Here is a 21,952-nt window from a genome sequence, read left to right as displayed (position 1 = left end):
CTCTCTCAGCCTCAGTGGAAGGCAAAGGCACACCCCCTCTGAACAAATCTTGAAAAGAAAACCCCAAGTTAGGGTTGTCATAAGTTGGAAACAAAGTCACACAACAACAGGAACACAACAAGTGTATAAATCATAGAAATAAATAGATCAAGGAACACCAACAACTGGAAGCCTTTTATAAAACGTACAACATGCAAGGTATATTAGAGCATGCATTTGTTTTGTCTGGTTAAATATTTATTAAAGCAAAGTTGTTAGTATTATAATACTAGACAAGTCTACTGGGACATGTACCATCTGTGAGGGACAGTATATCTGTATGCATCTTCTCAGCAAGTCTGAATGGCAGGTAAGGCTCTGTTACACCTATTTTATTGATGGAGAAAGAGACTTAGAAGTTTATTGCATGTAATTTTCACGCTGACCCGGGCACGAGATAGAATTTGGCTGGAATGGGTTAAAACTTATTTTACCACATACAAAATTTCTGCTGCGCTGCCAACCGGCCATCACCCGTCCTCCAGCAGTGCTCTGGCAGCCAATTTTGGTACAACAGAAGCTTTCCGTAGTACCAAAATTGGCCGCCAGAGCACTACTGGAGGACAGGTGATGGTCGGTTGGCAGCGCAGCAGCAATTTTGCATGTGGTAAAATGAGTTTTAACCCGTTCCAGCGCGATCCCGTTCCGTGCCCTGGTTGGCATGAAAATTACATGCGATAAACTCCTTCATGACTTGTCCCGAAAAGACTTGTCCTGAGACTTGTCCAGAAAAGTCCATTGTCGGGCTGGAGTTTGAACTCAAAATTGAAATACAACACCCACTACCTGTTCTGTAAAAAAAAAAAAAAAAACAAGTTTAATCACTCATGTCTGCTTTTGTAGTGAATACTGTTCCCTATTCTATTCAGTTTTTTAAGCAACAAATTCTATGCTATCTATGGAGCAGTGGGAGGTTTTTGATGCAAGGCAGTTTAGTAAATCACTGTTTTGAAACTGGGGGAAAGCTACGGAACATTCTGACTGTTCTTCTCCATACATGCCATTTCTCTCTGTTCCTGTGGGCAGAATAAGGTTCTATCACCTTCAGTTTCCAGACTGGCAGAGATCCTAATCCTTGGAAATATCAACCAAAAATATATTCACACTTTATTTTGTTCAAATAGAAGAGCTGAAAATAATGCCATATGCTTGCATGGCAATGAAGCAGAGCTGGGATAAGGGTCTAAAAAGTTTGGTTTCATTTCAGCACCAAGTTAAGAGCCAAGTTATTTTCTTAATGACTTTGTGGGTCTAATGGTTTTAACAGTTTTAACTTGTTTTAATTTGTTAGTGACTCCAATATATTTTGAGACTATGCACTATATTTTATCGTTTCGCACTTAAAATTGTTTTGAATTGTTTACATTCATTTTATTGTATGCCATCCTGAGGTCTTTGGCTTTCTTGTTGTTGTGTGTGTTCAGGTCAGTTCCACTTACAGCAGCTCTAAGGCAAACCTGTCATAGGGTTTTCTTGGCAATGATTTGTTCAGAGAGGGTTTAGTGGCTCAAGGTGCTGCAGCTATGTTCACAAAGCTCTTTCACCTTCACCTTTCCCTGTATATGAGTGTATTATAAAATGTATTACATGTGTAGCTTTTGGAAGCACTGACATGAATTGACATGAACTACATTCTTAAATTCCTTCCTACATTAGTATTTTGAATACAGACTAAGTGCCCTTTTCCATTATAATCTGAATTTTAAAAAGTAACGGTTTTGGATTACAGTTTGCAGAATCCCCCAGCCAGTATGGCCACTGGGAGTTGTATTCCGAAAAGGTAACTTTTGCAAAGTGTGATCCTAAGTAGGTATGACCTTTCCACTAGATGGCTACCTAGGACAGCACTTTGTAAGGTGGTAAAGCAGCTCAGTGGTGCAAACAAAGGTAGTGAGTGGGCATCTAAAACACATAAATGTCATAGACGTTTATGAGCATTTCTTTGGAAGTTCCACTGAAACCAAGGGAGGTTACTCCTAAGTAAGTGTGTATACTTCTTATCAATGTGAGAGAATGTACCTTTCCAGTCATGGCACCAAAAGACTTTGGGCCAAACTTTCTGTTAGTGCCCATTTCTGAGGACTGTTTTACTTCATGTGGGAACAAACCTGATATGTAAAGAGGGAACCTTAGCACCTTTGAGTCTAACTGAGCAAAAGATGTGGCATAAGCTTTCATAGACTTGGTCTACATCCTCAGGTGCATGGAATGAAGTGTTGCCCAGGAAGGAACTTTATAATCAGTCCATGTGAATAACCTAGAAATGGAAAACTTGTGGTTATGTTATAGAAATGCAAAACATGTGGGTACATAGAATCATAGAGTTGGAAGAGACCACAAGGGCCATCCAGTCCAACCCCCCTGCCATGCAGGAAATCCAAATCAAAGCATCCCCAACAGATGGCCATCCAGCCTCTGTTTAAAGACCTCCAAGGAAGGAGACTCCACTACACTCCGAGGGAGTGTGTTCCACTGTCGAACAGCCCTTACTGTCAGGAAGTTCTTCCTAATGTTGAGGTGGAATCTCTTTTCCTTCAGCTTGCATCCATTGTTCCGGGTCCTGTTCTTTGGAGCAGCAGAAAACAAGCTTACTCCCTCTTCAATATGACTTCCTTTCAAATATTTAAACAGGGCTATCATATCACCTCTTAACCTTCTCATCTCCAGGCTAAACATCCCCAGCTCCCTGAGTCATTCCTCATAGGGCATGGTTTCCAGATCTTTCACCGTTTTAGTCGCCCTCCTTTGGACACGCTCCAGTTTGTCAACTTCCTTTTTAAATTGTGGTGCCCAGAACTGGACACAATATTCCAGGTGGGGCCTGACCAAAGCAGAATAGAGTGGCACTATTACGTCTCTTGATCTAGACACTATACTTATCTTGATGCAGCCTAAAATTGCATTGGCCTTTTTAGCTGCCGCATTGCACTGTTCACTCATGTTCAACTTGTGGTCCACTTGGACTCCCAGATCCCTTTCACATGTAGTTTTATTCAGCCAGGTGTCCCCCATCTTATCTGTGCATTTTATTTGTCTGCCCTAAGTGCAGTACCTTACATTTCTCTGTGTTGAATTTCATTTTGTTAGCTTTGGCCCAGCTTTCTAGTCTATTCAGGTCATTTTGAATTTTGATCCTGTCCTCTGAAGTATTAGCTATTCCTTCTAATTTGGTGTCATCTGCAAATTTGATAAGTATTCTCCCAATCCTGTCATCCAGGTCATTGATAAAGATGTTGAATAACACTGGGCCCAGGACAGAGCCCTGTGGGACCCCACTGGTCACTTCTCTGTGGGATGAAAAGGTGCCATTGTTGAGCACCCTTTGGGTTCGGCCGGTCAACCAATTACAAATCCATGTAACAGTTGCCTTGTCTAGCCCACCTTTTACAAGCTTGTTTGCAAGAATGTCATGGGAAACCTTGTCAAAGGCCTTACTGAAATCAAGATACACTACATCCACAGCATTCCCCTCATCTACCAAGTTCGTAATTTTATCAAAATAAGAGATTAGATTTGTCTGGCATGACTTGTTTCTCTGAAACCCATGTTGACTTTTTGTGATTATGGCATTGCCTTCTAGATGTTCACAGAACCTCTGTTTAATGATCTGCTCTAGAATCTTTCCTGGTATTGATGTCAGACTAACTGGACGATAATTGTTGGGATCCTCTTTCTTCCCCTTTTTGAAGATGGGAACAACATTTGCCCTCCTCCAGTCTGCTGGGATTTCTCCTGTTTTCCAGGAGTTTTCAAATATGATTGCCCATGGCTATAGTATTTGATCTATAGTGAGTGGGCATCTGGACACATACCAAAGCTTATGCTGCAACCACTTTACCACAGTTGGTCTCAAAGGTGCTGTACCTTCACATACGGATATTCCAAATTAACACAGCTATGTCTCCTATATGTAGAGTTTGTCTCCTAGATCTTACATATACTGTACATTCAGTCTGTCATTGAGGTTAAATAAACCCCATGCCCTAGTCCAATAAGAATGAAATCTCTCAGAGAAGTGTATCAATAAATTGGAACGTATCTTGTCATTTGCCTCTCTAAAAGCTTCATATAGCCTCTCCACCCCAAACCAGTTTTACAAACCAGGTAATAAACTGTTGTATTCAGAGGGCTGCACCCACACTATAGAGATAATCCAGTTTGACACTGGTTTAACTGCCCTGGCTCAATGCTATGGTATTCTGGGAATTGAAGTTTGTGGTGGCCTCAGAGCAGAACCCCAGAGTAGCCACCACAAACTTCAATTCTTAGAATGCCATAGAATTGAGTCAAGACAGTTAAACCGGTGTCAAACCAGATTATCTCTGCAGTATGGATGCAGCCAGAATAAATCTGAGATGAACATAGAAGGACTTCATGTTTGTTTGCCCTGCACAGGTATACCAGGCAGATGCTCAGGGACTATGAATAGCAAATACCTTTCAGAAGAAAAGGTCCTGCAGTTACATGGAATTGAGGCAATCTTGTCACATGGATAGACAAGTGAGAAACAGTATCATTACATGGGGCAAACTCGGGTGTGAATGGGTCTTACCTGACTACTGTGGTGCTTCTGAAGTACTATTATAGATGCAAAATGTCATAGTGCAATTCTGTATGGAGATGACCAGGACATGGTAGGTAAATTGTCCACAGTGATGGGTTGCCATCCCAAGGTGGAGTTTCGTACCTCCCTTCAGACTTTAGATATCCGTGTAATGCTTGCTTACTTAGAACTCTATCTGAAACCCTTGAGAATTATTGGAAGTTTCAAGAATATAGAGTTGGAAGAGATCTCAAGGGTCATGAAGTCCAACCACTTGCAATGCAGGAATACACAATCAAAGCACCCAGGTATTCTGAATGGCTGTGCTACTGATGTATTGTTATTGATTGAATACATCGTAGTATTTTATTTTTGTGTGTGTTTGTATGATTTTTTAAATTTTTTGAATGCAAGCCACCTTGGACACTGTGGGGACATAGGATTTAAATGTACTAATGAGCTACCATTTCCTTTACTATGAAACCTATGTAAGTCTAAGAATATGATCATCATCTCTCCACACTTTCTCCCTGTTTTAAATATGAAGGCTTTGCTTTTCCCCATTAGTGTACCAATAATGTATTGGAGACTGTGGCATAGGAAAGGTAAAGAAGGTCACATGTGTATTCATTTGTGTCTGAAGCTAGTCCTAATGCACCAGAAGAGGCCAAAATCAGCCTGCTAAAATTGCTAGTTACAGGGAGAGATATCACAATCAAGAGTTCTCACATAACAATGGAATGACAGGAAAGGCTATGCTGTGGTTTGTACAATTCCTGTCAAATGACAAGTTCCCTGGTCCAATGTTATTCTAATGCTTAAAATGATATGTACTTAATGACCAGCTACTGTAGTATGTACAGTTGTGGTCACCACTCCACAGAAATGTGTATTTGTAGAGCTAGAAATGTGTGGGAAAACATAGCCAAGGCAATCAAAGAGCTGTAGAAATAGTTACAACATTTATGGCTGTTTAACCTTTGAAAAAGGTGAGGGAGAGAAAACATGGTAAAGAGTTATAAAATTATGCATAGTGTGGCAGAAGTGAAAAGGAAGAGGGTTTTTTCTATCATTTTGTCATGAAACCAGAACACATGCTTATAATTTACCAAAGCTGAATAGTGGAATATTCAGGAGAGATAAAAGCAGATTCTTCTTCACCTAGTGCAAAGCTGCATTTTGGTATTCACTACTGTATTACAAAATGTAAGAATGGCTGCCCATTTACATCAGTAGCACCATACTGAGTATTTAACATTGGCTATGTCACTGAGTTGTTACATGAATCTTCCCACTGTGTGATGAATGTTTCTGTCCCCAATCCATGTCAGTGGCATTTACTTGTGGAGAAAAGAAATTCACTAAATGATACATGTGAATTCTACTTAATTAATTATATGGCTAGGAATACCCCAATTGATGTACATAAAATTATAGAAACAATGAAGTATAACTATGAAAAATTAAAGAGGCATAAAAACCACCAAACCAGTAAATTAAAAGAAAACACTTAAAACCCACTTGATCTCTTTGACAAACCATGTCAAAGCAGGATATATTTAACAAAAAGGGATGGATTATAAATACCGCTGTGCACATGGCTGGTGAGAAATTGATTTACTTGAGGCCAAAAATGAACCTGTGAGAGTCAACTCTTATATAAACAGAGATATAATGCAGTTATATCTCCACAAGTGTGTCACTTTACCAAAAAAATAAAAGGGGGGGGGGGGTTGGAATCTAGATTGTCTTACTTGTTCAAGAAATATCTGGACTACTGAAATATCTGATAATGAGCATACCTATTACAGTATTTAAAGTTTTTTTAAGTTACTTATTTCAACTGTGGCTTCTAGAATCTGGCCATGCCAGCTGGGAGAAATCTGTGAGCTCTGGTCCAAACAAGTAACTTTCCCTAGCTCTCCTTTTAGTAGAGAAAGAAACACCATCTTATTTTACCTGGATGTTTAAAGCACGAAGGTGAAGTGAAAATGGATGTTGCTGAACATTTCTGTCGAGCCCAGTCCTTGACACCACATCACAGCGTCGGTGGATGTGAGGGAAACGAGGGGGAGGCTCAGGCAACTATAAGTTGCTACTGATTTCAGAGAGCAGAAAAAACAGCTGCTGAGAACACCACATACACCAGAGTTGGCATGAATTATGCATGGCTTGTTTAAAGAGAGGTCAGCCTCATCAATAATGGAAGGAAGACTCCCTGCTCTGCCTTCTGCATGCATCTTCCAACACCAGCAGCGAGTCATGAAATCTGCATGGACTTCCTCAAGGTGTTTGAAGGGCTGAAAAGAAGCTGCAGAATGGGAGGGAGGCCAAGCTCAGCTGCAGCAAATTACAGTGCATATTTTTACCAGGCACAGAAAGAATACTAGGTTAATTTGCACATACCATATTAGAGATACAGTTGGGCTCAAGCCCACATGTACACATATGCCTGGAATGGATCACTACCATATGCGCTGTCCATTCTCAGGATCTATGTTGCCTTTTTGTGTCACTAGCTACTCTACTCACTGGTGTGAAATTTTTAAGTCAGAACCATGTGTACAAGCCAACACATGTCCTATACCAGGAAAAAAAGGAAGGATTGGAAATAATATTTCTAGATTGCCCAGTGCATGTGTTTTTCCTAAATTAGGGATAGGCAGAAGGGAGAAGGACATTCGTCCACCATGGTTGTCTTCTTATTTAACACAAACACTTATAAAGACTGTATGCAGGATATTTACAAACTGGGACATGTCCAGAGGAGAGCAACCAAGATGGTCAAAAATCTGGAAACTGAGCACTGAACAGCTTACAGAGTTGGGTATGTGAGGGTATAAATACCGTGAGGGTATAAATACTGTAAATAATAAAAAAATAACATAATAGTCATATTTAAATATAAGGAAGGACATGATGAAAAATATGTAGGGAGCTTGTTTTCTGCTACTCCAGAAATCAGGGCATGCACCAATGGATTCCAGCAGTAAGAAAAAAGATTCTTCCTAAACGTTAGGAAGAGTGTCTTGGCAGTAAAAGCTGTTTGACCGTGGAATGGACTGCCGTGGAGGATAGTGAGCTTTCCTACATGGAGGTCTTTAAACAGAGGTTGGATGGGCATTTTTCAGGAGTGCTTTAGCGGAGTAATCATGCATGGCAGGGGGTTAGACTAGATCAAAGGTGGCAAACCTATAGCACGCATGCCAGATGTGGCACTCAGAGCCTTCTCTGTGGGCACGCATGATGTTGCCCCAGCACAGAGTATGCCAGAGTTCATTACTAGAAAGCCAAAGGAGGGATGTGGCACTTTGCAATAAATAAGTGGGGTTTGGGTTGCAGTTTGGGCACTCAGTCTGCAAAAGGTTCACCATCACTGGACTAGATGCTCTTGTGGTCCATTTTAATTCTGTCATTCTAGGGCTGGGCTACATTAGTAGTTGGTTAAGTCAGAATCTCATCCCAGAAGATTTGCTGTGCAGCAGTACACCTGAAGAATCAGTGTTAAATTAGAGTTGGATTTGAGGCGTATTAGGCAAAGGGCACTTGCTCTGTTGATCAAAATCAGGGTTTGGTCAGGTTCCTTTTTTGAGCTGTTAAGTCCAATATTCGTTCTGGGAATTTTGGGCGCGTTACAGACCACCAAAAAGCGGCGGCCTGCACCCACCCCTTTCCCCGCTGGATCGGGGCCTCAGTGGCCTGAGGCCCCGATCCGCCGCTTTCCAGGCCGCGGGGAAGCGGCAAAAGGCCGCTTCCCCATAGCCTGGAAAGGGGTGTCCTTGGGGCTTCAAGCCCCAAGGACACCCTGCAGCGGCGGGGAGGAGGGCCCCTTTCTCCTCTGCGTCGCTGGGCGCAGCCATCTAAAGGCTGCGCCCAGCAACGCAAACCTGGAAGGAGCTTCGAAACGGAGCTCCTTCCGGGGCCGCGGAAAGTGCGCACTAAGCACCCTCACGCAGCCCCACTATGTAACAACCGCGCCGCCCCGTTTAGAGGCGGCACAGTCGTGACGTAGTAATGGCGGTGGCCATGTAGAACGGCCACCGCCATTTTGTGTGCGCTCCGCGCATCCTAGGGTTGGGGGTGTCCGGAAAGGATGCCCCTTTCAAATCCTAGCACGTGCGGAGCGCTCACTTTTAGGCCTGTCTGTAACGGGCCTTAGTCCCCAAAAGTAAATTTTCCAATCTTTAATCAGTATAAGACAAATCCTGGTATTTACAGAAGCCCTAGCCAGTACAGATTTCGTATTGTGTCCCAGTCACAGTATTGCATTATAATGTGATACTGCACCATTATGACATTCTGATATTGCACCAATCTGACACCTTAACAATCATAGACTTAGGCAGCTGAACTTGGCTAAGATCTAGCCTAGTTCAAGTCCAGAGTGCCTCACATAATATGGTGTTTCTCTCCTCCTAAACAGATTTTACCTATTTGTGGTAGAAGCTTCTGCAGTTGTACAAAGAGGAGAGAGAAAGCGAGGAGGAAATCCCTTCCAGCTAAATGGAAGGAAAGTTTATCTAGTTATTATATGGTCATTTTTTGGCAATCTGTCAAGCAGATTGGACATAAGTACATCAGTGATGAAGGATATGTTCAGCATACAGAACTGCTCAATTAACAGATGCTGATGATGGTCAACTCAGTATATATCAGAACTTGAAAAATCCAAAAAGGTCCCAAAAAAGGCATTTTTCCAAACTCTGGTATATATGCATCTTTGAAAGAAAAAGAGAATATAAGCCTTGTAACCCTATAACCACATGCAGCAATACATACATACATACATACATACATACCAAACACTCTTGAATTGCTGGAGCATCTCAGAATATTTTCAGGCATGTAGCAAAGTCACCTTTGAGCTCTATTATTTGTATGAACATATGGTAAGTATGGATGAACACATGGAAGAGAATACATTTGTAAATAAATACATTCATTGTGCAAACAAAGTTATCATAACAGCAATCTGAAATGTTTTGTCTGCTGACCTTTTGAAAATATGAATAGAAGCAATCCTTATGCTGTTCAAAGGCTGGGTGAATACAGTTTCACTATTTCTGACTGATATTTGCGCCAATTTTGATGCAGTTTTTAATGACAATGATAGAACTTCATTATGCATTTGCCACAACACTTCTGTATTTCTCTCTTTCTTTTCCCCTAGTTTCATGAAGCTATGATTCCCTTCACAGAGATGTAAGAACATTAGAAATCTTGGCCTCCAATATATTTCTGGATAGCAATTCCTACCCAGCAACTCATGTTAAAGGTAATCTGAAACTCTCTTATTTGCAACTCAGCATCTGCTATTTTTGTGGATTCCACTATAACAAGAGCCATTGATGGACTGGATAGCCATTGTGGTCTCTTCCAACTCTATCATTCTGTGCTTCTGTGGTTCTAATATTACAGCTACTGGCTATGTCAGGGATGGGTAATTTCAGAAGGTGTGGGGGGCTCCCTCCCACATTACCCCCACAGGTTGTACGAGTGCATTTCAGCATACCAGAATTGACATGACGTAATGTCACTTCTGACCACAGGTTTGGTCATTTTGCAGATGTTTGTGGAGGGAGTTAGGAGGATGAGGGAGGAAGCAAGTAACTGCATTTGTGGCTGGTTTTAGGGGAGAAAGCTTTGGGCTAGTTTTGGCTAGTCTGGGTGAAACATTGCCCAAACATCAGCCCACTTTGAATCTGGTGGCTTGGAGGGATTTCACAGGGGCTTCAAGTGCTGTACCTAAGGGTCCCCAGAGCCAAATGCCACAGTCCACATCTTACCCATCTCTGGGCTATATCAAAAGGGGGTTCTGAGAGGTGTAGTCTTAAAAAGTAACCTTTACAAGGTCTGCTTTACAAGCAGTCTTTACTGTACATACCAGACTAGGTGCAATAGCAATTAGCAACTACTTTTTAAGTAAAAGGCAAGTGCCAAAGTGATTGAGACTGGGACTTGGGGAAAAGAATAAAAGGACTTAATCCTCTGCCTGTCACAGTGGTCTCACCCTGGGTTGCATTGCTTGCACCTGCTATTTTGTAATTTGTATTAGAAGAAAAACTTCCAGTGGTATGAACTGGATCCTCCCCTAAAGGGAAATACCAAGGATGGAGCCTCCATCTGTAACTCACACGCATCTGGTTGTGTTGGCCACAAGAGCACTTAAGTTAAAATGAGGTTTCTGTTACAAGGCTGAAGCACAAACTTTTAATTATGAGCCTCTGCTTTAGATAGCTCTCTATAAAATGAAAACACAAGATGGATGGCTGAAATTAAATAGAGACGTGTATAATTGGAAATCAGCTCAAGAATCTTACAGGCAGCATATTGAAGGCATCCATCATGTGGCCGGTGATTGCTATTGTAAGGGTTTAGCACTGAAGGCTGAAGAAAGTAGTAGCAACGATATAGGAGTGAAGGAAAGGAAAGGAAAACTCGGAAAGGAAGAAAGGCAATAACAGGGGACAGACATGGAAGATAACTGAGTTCTAATTGCACCCTTCAGAATCTCCTACAATATTCACAGTCTTTGCCATCTGTCCCCCAGCCCCATTTCAAATCAACTGCAGAGTTGGGTTTGCAAGAAACTGGCTTGGCCACACTGACTGACTTCATTTGGGAGAAGGGCTATTTAATATTCCTGGAGCCTTATATGGTTTTCACTACCATGGTTGGTATCTTTCTAGAGTATCTGTCCTTGTTGGTGTCAGGTACAAAGCACTCCTGACCAAAACAAGATGGAAGAACTTGGTCTCTTCATTTGTACTGTGTGGAATTCCCTCAGGGTCTTGTTTTCAGACCTTTGGCTGAGGGTTGCCCAGAGACTTTGAGTGATGTGCCATCAAGTTGCCAATCATGCCCAGATCTGTTTTTTCTTTGCATATGAACTTAGGCTTATCACTGTGTACATTCATTTAGCAGGTGCCTGCAACCAGTCTTGGCTCCCTGAGAAGTGTATTTCTATGATAGATCATTTTTAAACATTAGTCAGTCACATTGTTCCTTAAATCAGGGTAGATTTGCTTCAGGACTCATAGGAATGCACCCTGCCATTTTGAGCTCCTCCAGAGTTCTGGAGACTCACATACCCTATTATGGTCACCACGATGGTGGACTGGAAATGATATTTTGTCACTTTGGCCACCTTTTAAAGTAAAAATTAGGCTGATGTGTTGGTCTCCAAAACAATGTTGTTGTTGTTGTTGTTGTTGTTGTTGTTGTTGTCGTCGTTAACTACCCTTGAGTCAACTCTTACTCATGGTGTGACCATGGATAAGACCTCTCCAAGCCCACCTGTCTTCCATTGCTTTGCTCAAATTCTGCTGGTTCAGGCCCATGGCCTCCATGATCGAGTCCAACCATCTAGCATTAATCTCCTTCTCTTTCTACTACCCTCTTCTTAGCCATCTATGGTGTTCTTAGCAGTTTTCTCCAGCACCACATCTCAAATGAGTTTATTTTCTTTCTGTCAGCTTTCTTGGCTTATCAATTCTTGCATTTGTACAGGGCGATAGGGAATACAGTGGCTTGGGCTATCCTCACTTTAGTGTTCAGAGTTATGTCTTTATATTTTTGGATCTTTCATAGCTGCTCTTCCCAATTGTAGCCTTTTTGTAATTTCTTGACTGCAGTTTCCATTCTGATTAATGTTTGATCCGAGGTATGGGAACCCTTTGACTATTTCAATTTTTCATTATCTAGACTGAATTCTTGTGTGTCTTCTGTGGTCATTATTTTTGTTTTCTTGATATTCAACATCAAGCTTACTTTCCTCCTTGATCCTTTTCAGTAATTGCTTCAGATCTTCAATACTTCAGTTCCTACTAGTAGTATTGTGTCATCTGCATATCTTAGGTTGTTAACGTTCCTTCCTTCAATCTTTATTCCTCTTTCCTGTGAGTCAAGTTAAAATGACCCAGATGCGTCACTAAGGGGTATGGGGGGGTCAGAACCCCTCTGAAGGCTGCATGTGGTCCACAGGTTGCACAGTTGCCACATCTGTTATACAGCTTATGTAAATATACATGTAAAGTCATATTTTTGAAGCTACTTTTAGAATATTGAAGTCTGACTCCTACTGTTAGAGCAGAGTAACTAGAGTAGACTCATTAATCAGTGGAATTTACCTAAGTTGCCATTGATTTAAGGGGGCAACCCATAGTTGGATTTAGGCCCAAAAAGTCCAAAGAAAAGCAACAGTGCTGAAGTTGACCTGGACCTGAAGTCAATGGTTCTTAATCCTTTGAAAGGTCATGGATCTCTTTTGTCAGTGGGGCACACTCCCTTGGAGTGTGGTTGAGTCTCCTTTTTTGGGAGTTTTTATCATCAGTGTTAAAATCAAGGACCAATTTGCAAGCCCTGCATTATTCAGTTGACCAGAACACACTGCAGAAATAATCCAGTTTAAGATTGTTTTAACTGCCCTGGCCCAGTGCTTGGGAATTCTAGGAACTGTAGTTTATTGTGGCACCAGAGCTCTCTGACAGAGAAGGCTAAATGTCTCACAAAACCACAGTTCCCAGAATTCCCTAGCACTGGGCCAGGATGGTTAAAGCAATCTCCAACTGGATTATTTCTGCAGTGTGTTTCGGACCCAAGTTATCTGGGAGCTCATTCCCATTGGAGGAATGACTCAATTAGTGATCTGGCTTGGCTGTATGTCAGAAATCGATCCCAAAAGGTCCCTCGTCCCCACTACAAAGTAAGCACGGGCTTTTTTTTTTTGGCATGATTCTTGTTCCCATTTGTGCTCCAGGTGTCAATCATTTGATGGCAGGACTGGAGGAGGGAGGGAGGGAGAAGCCCCCAAGTTTGGGGTGGAAGAGGGGGAAGAAGACCTGGGAAGAAGGGAGAAATGGGGGACTTCTGGGAGCAGGGAGGGAGAGAAACAGGGGATTTTGGGGAGCAGAGAGGGAGAGAAACGTAAGACTGCTGGGGCATCTTGGGAAGGGAGAAATGGAGGACAATGGTTTTTTAAAAAAAATTAAACTGAGCGCATATATGATTGATTGCTTTAGCAACTACATCCATTTGCAAGTAGTTGCAAAAGCAATCAATTGAATATGTACTCAGTTTATTTTTAAAAAACAAAACAAGTACAAAGGCAGCACTGACAGGGGGGGAGAAATGATGGATTTATCATAAACTGATGAGGGATGGTAAACACCCCTCTGCCATTTGTCCCTCCCCTCCTGAATGCTGCAATTCCAACCTGTCATTCCCACCTGTTTGACTCACTTCAGGATCAATGCCTGTGAAAAGAACAGCAAAAAACCAGCATCAAGTAACCACAGGTTATTTGTGTTTGCCTCACTTCTTCCCTCCTGAAATCAATCCAATGAGGATCAGAAGCGGGTTCAAATGGAAATGAGAGTTGTTTGCCCCGAATCCTGCTTTGGAGCAAACTGCAATGGGAATGAGCAATGGGTCTCTTTCTTTATATCTGTTTGCCCCTCTATATAACTACAATCCTTTGAGACAATGGGAGTATAACACCTCATCCCCATTCTTTTCCATCTGAAAAACTGATCTGAACTCAACTGAACTCCCTGCCTCCCTGTTAACTGTTTTTGCCCTCTGCTTCTAGTAACTAAACACATCATAACAGTGTCTGGATTTCTTTTGTTCCTGATATATTCAGATGTGCACACGCAAAAGTATTTCTCCCTCCAGCTATGGATCCTCCTCTCCTTTGTTTACTCTTTTAGTCATTGTCTACATTTCCCAGTATTCCATTTGTATTGTTATCATTCATTTGGTGTTTTTTAAGAGATTGCACTGCCTTCCTTGTCCTTGAACATTTATTACAAAAGTAATTTCCGATATGCAGGACAATGTTGTTATTATCAGAATCTCAATAAAGGTACCAACTCTTGGGGGGGGGGATATTAAGGATGGTGCAGCCTAGATGACATGTCATAGAACAGAAACCTGTGGGCAGAAAATACCCATGGTGCTATGTCCTATGAAAATCTCTCTTTTTCCATCCACAGAAAGTTAAAAATGATCAAGGAACTAGGTAGATGACAATGCCTACTTTTTCTTAAATATCATCATAAACTAAGGTCAGAAAAGTGGCAAGAAGGTCAGTTAAGTGCATAAATGGAAGATGGCATACCTTCAGATTGTACCAACTTGGTAAGGAAAGTCCCAATGAACCCACTGTCATCCCATTTATTTTTTATTTTTTTAAACATGTCCCAGGTTCTCTCTCATCTTCCCACTTTTCCCCTTTGTCCTCAACAACTTCAGTTGATACAAACTGAGTTTAAAATGCAAAATTAGTTTGCGCTCTATTAGCAACGGAGAAAGAATAGGAAAGGGCAGAATCTTGCCCTTCCCAGTAAGCTGAGGCCAAAACAAACAGCTGCAACCCATAGCTTGTATGTTCTTCCGCATCAGGTGACTTCTTCATTTTTATTACAGGTACTGATGTCTCTTGGCTATGTGTGTCCCAGTTTTTATCTATGAAATGTTGAAGAGTGAGATGAAGAAGCTCAAACTCACAGTGAAGAACAAATTGTCTTTTATTTTATTATTTCATTACTATAATATTTCAGTTCTATAGTCTACAGTTCCTAGAATTCCATGGGATGGAACCATTGCTGTTAAAGTGGTCTCAAACTGGATTACTTATATTTTGTTAACAAGGAAGGAACATGTTTTTATCCCTGTCCTGTGTTAAAATCATAGAATCATAGAGTTGGAAGAGATCCCAGGGCCATCCAGTCCAACCCTCTTCCATGCAGGAAATCTCAGTCAAAGCATCCCCAGCAGATGGCCATCCAGCCTCTGTTTAAAGACCTCCAAGGTTGTTTAGAGTCCTACCAGTTACTGCAAACCTAGAGTAAGCTTTCTTTACTGTCATGCTTAATTAAAAGATACTATATATATATATATATATATATATATATAGAGAGAGAGAGAGAGAGAGAGAGAGAGAGAGAGTATAAATTTATAAAATTAAATTAAATATAAAAAATTCAGGAGTTTTCTTCCTTGTTCAAACTCCTCCCTGGCCTTCATAGTGCAATGATTGCTCTCATTCTTGATGGAATCTTGAAAGGGAACATTTCTCTTTTAATGCTACAGCATAGATTTATAAACCAGTCGTTTTTAAAGCAACTGGAACTATTCTCTTCCATGTGCCAGTAAGATTCCCACCGGCTTCTATAAAGAAGGGCTCGTGCTGTATATAATTTACTTGCACCAGAGAATGGCAGACTGGTCATAATCCTAAAAGCCAAAGATTTATGTTAAAGATAATAAAAGAAAAGAAATGTATAACCAGTGCCTTTTATGACAGGGCAGAGTGTCTTACTGTGAAGTGAAATGACTAGCTCATGGGAGACTTGTTTTTTTTAAACCTGATCAGTAAACAAACCAACAGTGAGGCTTCTTCGTGGAAGATGCTGCAAGTCTAAATCAGGAACGTAGAAAGGGGGGGGGGGGGTTCTTGGGGTCCGGACCCCCCCTTCCATTAGAAAAATTAATGGTATGTGCTGCTGTGCCGCTGCACCCAAGCCCCATTATAATGGTGGCACTTAGTCTGGACCCCCCCCCCTTCCTAAAATCCTAGCTACGTCCCTGTCTAAATCCTTCTGAACGTGGAAATCCCATTGTAGCCTTTCCCCAGAAAACTGTATAGAAAATTCTGGTTCTGTGGGCCCAACTCTTCCTCATATTCACCCTGCCTCCAAAGGGCTTCATTGCTATTCTTTAGCACTCTCTGTTGTGCTAAAGAATGGAGAAATCATTTTGGGGGGCTATCTCCTCCATAGCCGCAAAAAAATTGTTTTGCAGTTTGTACCACAAAGCACAGTGCAATAGCCTTATAATGCTATAATATATTCTGTAATCTGAGGGTGGCAAGGGCAAACCCCACTCTGAACAGATCTTGCCCAGAAAACCCTGTTTGGGTCACTGTGGGTCAGAAACAACTTGAAGGCACACAACTAGAACTTTTGATAATGCTACAATAACTTTCCTTTAAAGTCACATTCTAGCATTAAAGGTGTGCATAATGTTATGAATTTGTGATGTGCTATGCTGTGAGCATATGCCTGATAAATTACTGCCACATCAACTTATTGTCTGTTTCTACCCCCCAAAAAAAGGTGTTTAGCACCAAAGGCACTGATTTAGGCAGAACATAGTGGGTTGGAGACAAGAAAAAGGCTCAAATATCCTACAATAGTATAAAAAGTGAGTTGCAGCCTGGCAGGTAGCTCTAGGTCAAAAAACCCATCAACATTTCTGAGATGAAAATCAGGGCACATGTGGCCAAGCAATGTCAGAAACTGATTAAGACAGCAAGGTTGAATGAGGAAGATCAGACACACTAGGGGAAGCTGCAGCAGTTTGCTTTTGCCTGAGTCTGCTGGCAAGATGCTCCTTTTTCTCACCAAGTTAAGCAGTTAATTGAATGCAAATTATTTCTGCACTTTGAACTCAGTTTGCAGCAACTGAAGTAAGCTGAGAACAAAGAGGGAAAGTGGGAGGTGGAGATAAAAGGTCTGACATTTTAAAAGCAGGTTAAAAAATGGGGAAACAGGATTAATTTGGACTGTTCTTGCCAAACTGGCACAGTTGGAGAGTGTTCACTGATTTATTAGCATTAGGAGATGACTGTCTACAAACACTCTCAATAGTTCAAGAGAAACCTATCCTATGGGGAAAGGTTGAAAGGGCCTACATGTGTACCTTAAAGAAATGAAGGATGTAGAAAATATGTCAGCAGCCTTTGTTTTAAATTACAGTACAGTGGTACCTCGGGTTACGAAATTAATTCGTTCCGCGGCTAATTTCGTAACCCGAAAAACCTTCGTAACCCGAATTGCCATAGGCGCTAATGGAGAAAAAGCCGCGGCTCCGCCGCGGCTCCATTTAAAACAGCGCCGGGGTTTTTTCGTAACCCGAAAAAACCTTCGTAAGCCGAAACAATAAATCCCTATGGGATTTTTTCGTATCCCGAAAAATTCGTAAGCTGGGTAATTCGTATCCCGAGGTACCACTGTATTGTTTAAAGCAATTCTGAGGCACGGTTTTGGAACAATATGAAAAAAGTTCAGAACAAAAATGGCAAGATTTGCTTAAACTGTTCTTATAAATATAACAATAAACTGATTTATAAATTCTGCAAAAAAGTGGAATAAATACAAGATACACTAGGGAAAATGCATAGGTGCTTTCCAGTTTCCAAATGCTGAACTGAACGAACATCTGAGCACTATAATTACATGGACTGGATATTGAAAAAGGGGGGAAATAACTTAACATCTTATTATGGATAACTAACATATTCATTTCTGACAAACAATTTATTAAAGGTGAACACTTGTCATTTGCAGGATGCATTTCAACTATGTAGGCTTCTTTGAAAGATAGATTTGGAATAGCAGTGAGCCAGAAGGGTGTCTCACAAGTGTGTGAATCAGCTGGATAGCTTTCAGTTTTTAAATGAAATGCCTATAGCCGTATATTTTGAATTCACAAGACTTATAATCATATTTTTCTTTTTAAGTATTACTCTGAGGCTAATGTAGGCTTGTGGAGAGCCATTATTGTGTATGACAGTTGGGCTAAGATTATAGATGCAGCTTCTAGTCTCAGCCATAAAGTCACAGGATGGTTTGAGGCACAAATTGCTCTCCCTCAAAGAGCTGTTAGAAATAAAGTGACGAGCAGGAGAGCTATGTACTCATTGGAAGATAGGTGGGATATAAATGCCCAGTGGCATTACTAGGGGGTGTTCCACACTGGGTGACACCAAGAAGAGGGATGACACCCAACTGGACCCTCGTCCCCCTTCATGGCAGCTCGGGAATGCCTGGGATGGAGGAGGAGCATGCATGCGCCCTTGCAGACTGATTCATCTGGGGCTTAATTCAGGGGGAAAGCCCTGGATGAAACAGCCTGCAAGGGTGCATGCATAATCTTCCTTTGTCCTGGGCTTCTTTCCTAGAGAAGAAACCTAGGACCAAGTAGCCAGAAAGGGCTTACGTGAGCTCCTACTTCTCCTCCTCCTCTGTCCCAAGCTTCTTCTCCAGGGAAAAAGCCTGGGATGGAGCAGCCAGGAAGGGCATATGCATACTCCTCCTCCTTCAGCCATGGGCTTTCTCCCTAGAGAAAGGGTTCCCCTCCTTGCCCCATGCCTCTTGCTGGTAGAGTAGAGCAGTGTGGCGCAGCAAGGTGGGGGATACCCTTTTGGCCTCGTCGCTAGAAGCCCCCCCACAAGCCCCACTTTCCACACCGGACAACAATCTGGCAGGGACACCACTGTAAATACCAGTAATAATGATTGCAGTGCTGTCCACATGTAATTAAGTCCCCTTGAACTCAGTGTTGGAGTATTGGACTAGGGCCATGGAAGACCAGGATTCAAATCTACACTCATTTATGGAAACCCACTGGGCAATCTTGGACAGGACATACTAGCGGAAGGCAATAACAAACATCTTGTCAAGAAAACCCTATGTTAGGGTTGTCATAAATCAGAGTCAACTTAAAGGCACATAACAATAAAATATACATAGGATTGTGTTATGTGTCTCTTTAGGCCTCCAGAGGAAACACTGTTGTAACCTGACAGACAGGAATGTGGATGGAAGCCTCTAAAAAAGTTGCCAGATGTGGGCACTCAGCATCTGAGGAGAGGCTTGGGGACACCAGCCTCCAACAGATCCCAGGATTGCCAGGAGGCTAAAAATCTGCCTGAGGAATTCCATTTTCCCAAACCCATTGATGTCAAGGCATGTCCCCTGCTATGACAGAAAACTGGTAAGTTCTTTGCAGCAGGAACTAATACAACTGGTGTAGCAAGGGAAAGGTTCTTCCATATTATAAATAGCATGTGTGCACAAATCACTGATAGTTCAACAGAATTGCCCTTTTTTACAACTTTCAGGTATACCTCAGCAACTGAGGTATTTCTAGGTACGACTTCTGCAACAGAACCTTTGGTAGTTGAGACATGGAAATAATATAGGAAGAATAGGGATAGTTGCTGAGGAAGGGGAGAAGGTGCAAATAACACAACAGACACCAAATTGGCAAGAAAAAGGCCACAACTTTATTATATACAGCAAGCAAGTAAAAGAGGAGGGTTGGTCTGAAAGCATGAGGTCTGGATCTGACATCAACCACCCTGTGTTGGTTGATGAACCGAAATGCCTAGTCATGGCCAGGCTTCAGGATGACAGAGGGATAACCAGCTGAAGTTTGCTCGGCACTTAGGGAACTGATTATGCGCATAAGCGCATTTTCACCCCATGTCACCGGGGAATGCTGACTCGATGGCGCCCCTGCACTAGCGTCATCACTAACCCTCAGCACCCTGGGTCCCAGTGGGACTCCCGATCCAGAACAGGAAACCACGCCCACCAGATTCGAGACCTATGCTTCCACAAAAGGTGGGGCCTCCAGGCTCACTTTCTGCCAACTTTCACCCGCCGAAACGCATCAATTTAGTGAGGCCCCGAAGCTCCCTCCCCGAGTTCCCAACAAAGGTCCTTATGAGGGCGGATGTACCCAGCATAAGCCCTGGATTTCCATCTGGTCATCTGCTTAATTGTATCAACCGGGATTCCACATTGTGCCGCAGCTGTCGCGGCCCCGATGTGGAATGAGTGGCTGCCGAAGTCTTGGGCAGCCCTGCCCTGCGGAAGGCCCTTCCAACATGACCTTGAACCTTGTGACCGGTGTGCCATTGCAGTGGATGAAGAGGGGGCCCCCCATTTCTGTGAGGAATGTCAAACATTTACGGAGATTTCGAACCGGGCACAATCCGTGGCCATGAAGGCTCCGTAGGGTGATAGTGGTCCCCTTTCCCAATTGGTCACACTTGGACCTGCAAAGAGTTAAATTTACAGCATGGCCCCCAAAAGACACATCTCCCACCTGGCGGCAGTGGCCAGAACAGTCAGACCTGGAGGAAAGAACCAATTCTCCCACCCGCAGTGCCCCGAAGAAGGTTGTCACAAAAGCGGCCTGGAAAAGCCTGGCCTCAGCCTTGGAGTTGCAAACCTTTTTGAGATGACTAGTAAGCCTGTATAACACCTGAAAGCAGATGGGCTTCCTGTCATCTCACCTTTTAGGGGCCACTCTCCTCCAGGGTCTTTCTGACTGGGCAAGATGCACAAGGGTACAGGAATCCACCCGCCTTAGAGAAGAAAGAGATGCCCGCCAGGTGGACCGCCATGGTGCGTGGAGCAATGTTAGCCTCTCTCAGCCAAACCATAAACCTCAAAACAGTCTCCGACCCAATCGGCCAGGGGGATAGAGGCCAGTTGCCCCAAAGAACAACTGGAGTTTGGACATCACTCTCCTATAGGCTCAAAGGGTAGAGGGGGGCAGCAAAGCCAAATTGCCCTGTGTCACAGCTGACTTCCAATCTCCCACAGTTCCTCCAGGAAGGGCGTGGGGGAGGTGTCTGCTCCAGGCACCAGCAGGCGGAACCTGGCTACCTGGAAATGAGAGAGAGCGTCTGCAATATTATTTTTTAGGCCAGGCATGAACCGGGCCCTGAAGGTAATGTTCCTTTGTAGACAAATGAGAACAAAAGGACGCACCAGGAGTATAACCCTCTCAGACTTATATGTTTGACTGTTGATAACCTTGACCACTGCCTGGTCATCGCACCAAAAGCAGACGTCTCTGTTGGCAAGATCGTGACCCCAAATGTGTACTGCCACCAGGATGGGGAAAAATTCTAGAAAAGTAAGGTCGTGCAGAATCCCACCAATCCCACCCTTGGCCCAGTGCACTGGCCAGCAGTGGGCACATCAGTGGCCCTGGAAATAAACGCCGAAGCCTAAGCTTCCAGATGCGTCCGAATGGACCTGAAGGCCCAACTCCATGGTCCAGGGGCACTGCTAAAGGGAGACCCCATTGGAGTCATCAAAGAACCAATCCCAAATGAGTAAGTGATGCCCTTGGATAGGTAGGCCCTGAAGGTAATGTTCCTTTGTAGACAAATGAGAACAAAAGGACGCACCAGGAGTATAACCCTCTCAGACTTATATGTTTGACTGTTGATAACCTTGACCACTGCCTGGTCATCGCACCAAAAGCAGACGTCTCTGTTGGCAAGATCGTGACCCCAAATGTGTACTGCCACCAGGATGGGGAAAAATTCTAGAAAAGTAAGGTCGTGCAGAATCCCACCAATCCCACCCTTGGCCCAGTGCACTGGCCAGCAGTGGGCACATCAGTGGCCCTGGAAATAAACGCCGAAGCCTAAGCTTCCAGATGCGTCCGAATGGACCTGAAGGCCCAACTCCATGGTCCAGGGGCACTGCTAAAGGGAGACCCCATTGGAGTCATCAAAGAACCAATCCCAAATGAGTAAGTGATGCCCTTGGATAGGTA

The 21,952-nt window shown here is 42.9% G+C and overlaps 1 protein-coding gene across 5 annotated transcripts in view; it reads left to right on the top strand.

Annotated features, from left to right (window-relative positions):
• Positions 1–21,952, top strand: part of LOC121926539 (galactosylgalactosylxylosylprotein 3-beta-glucuronosyltransferase 1-like) — a 64,405-nt gene that overhangs the window by 24,096 nt on the left and 18,357 nt on the right. For 4 of the 5 annotated variants that reach the window (XM_042459582.1, XM_042459583.1, XM_042459585.1 and 1 more), the window contains 2 exons: positions 9,753–9,857; positions 19,143–19,363. In XM_042459582.1, coding sequence (XP_042315516.1) covers positions 19,328–19,363 — 36 coding nt within the window. In that variant the 5' untranslated portion in view covers positions 9,753–9,857; positions 19,143–19,327. The remainder of the gene's footprint in view (positions 1–9,752; positions 9,858–19,142; positions 19,364–21,952) is intronic. The other variant, XM_042459587.1, reaches the window with a different exon arrangement.

The sequence above is a fragment of the Sceloporus undulatus genome, chromosome 3 (genome assembly GCF_019175285.1).
Source record: "Sceloporus undulatus isolate JIND9_A2432 ecotype Alabama chromosome 3, SceUnd_v1.1, whole genome shotgun sequence".
Classification (NCBI taxonomy): domain Eukaryota; kingdom Metazoa; phylum Chordata; class Lepidosauria; order Squamata; family Phrynosomatidae; genus Sceloporus; species Sceloporus undulatus.
This window is presented reverse-complemented; position numbering and strand designations above follow the sequence as displayed.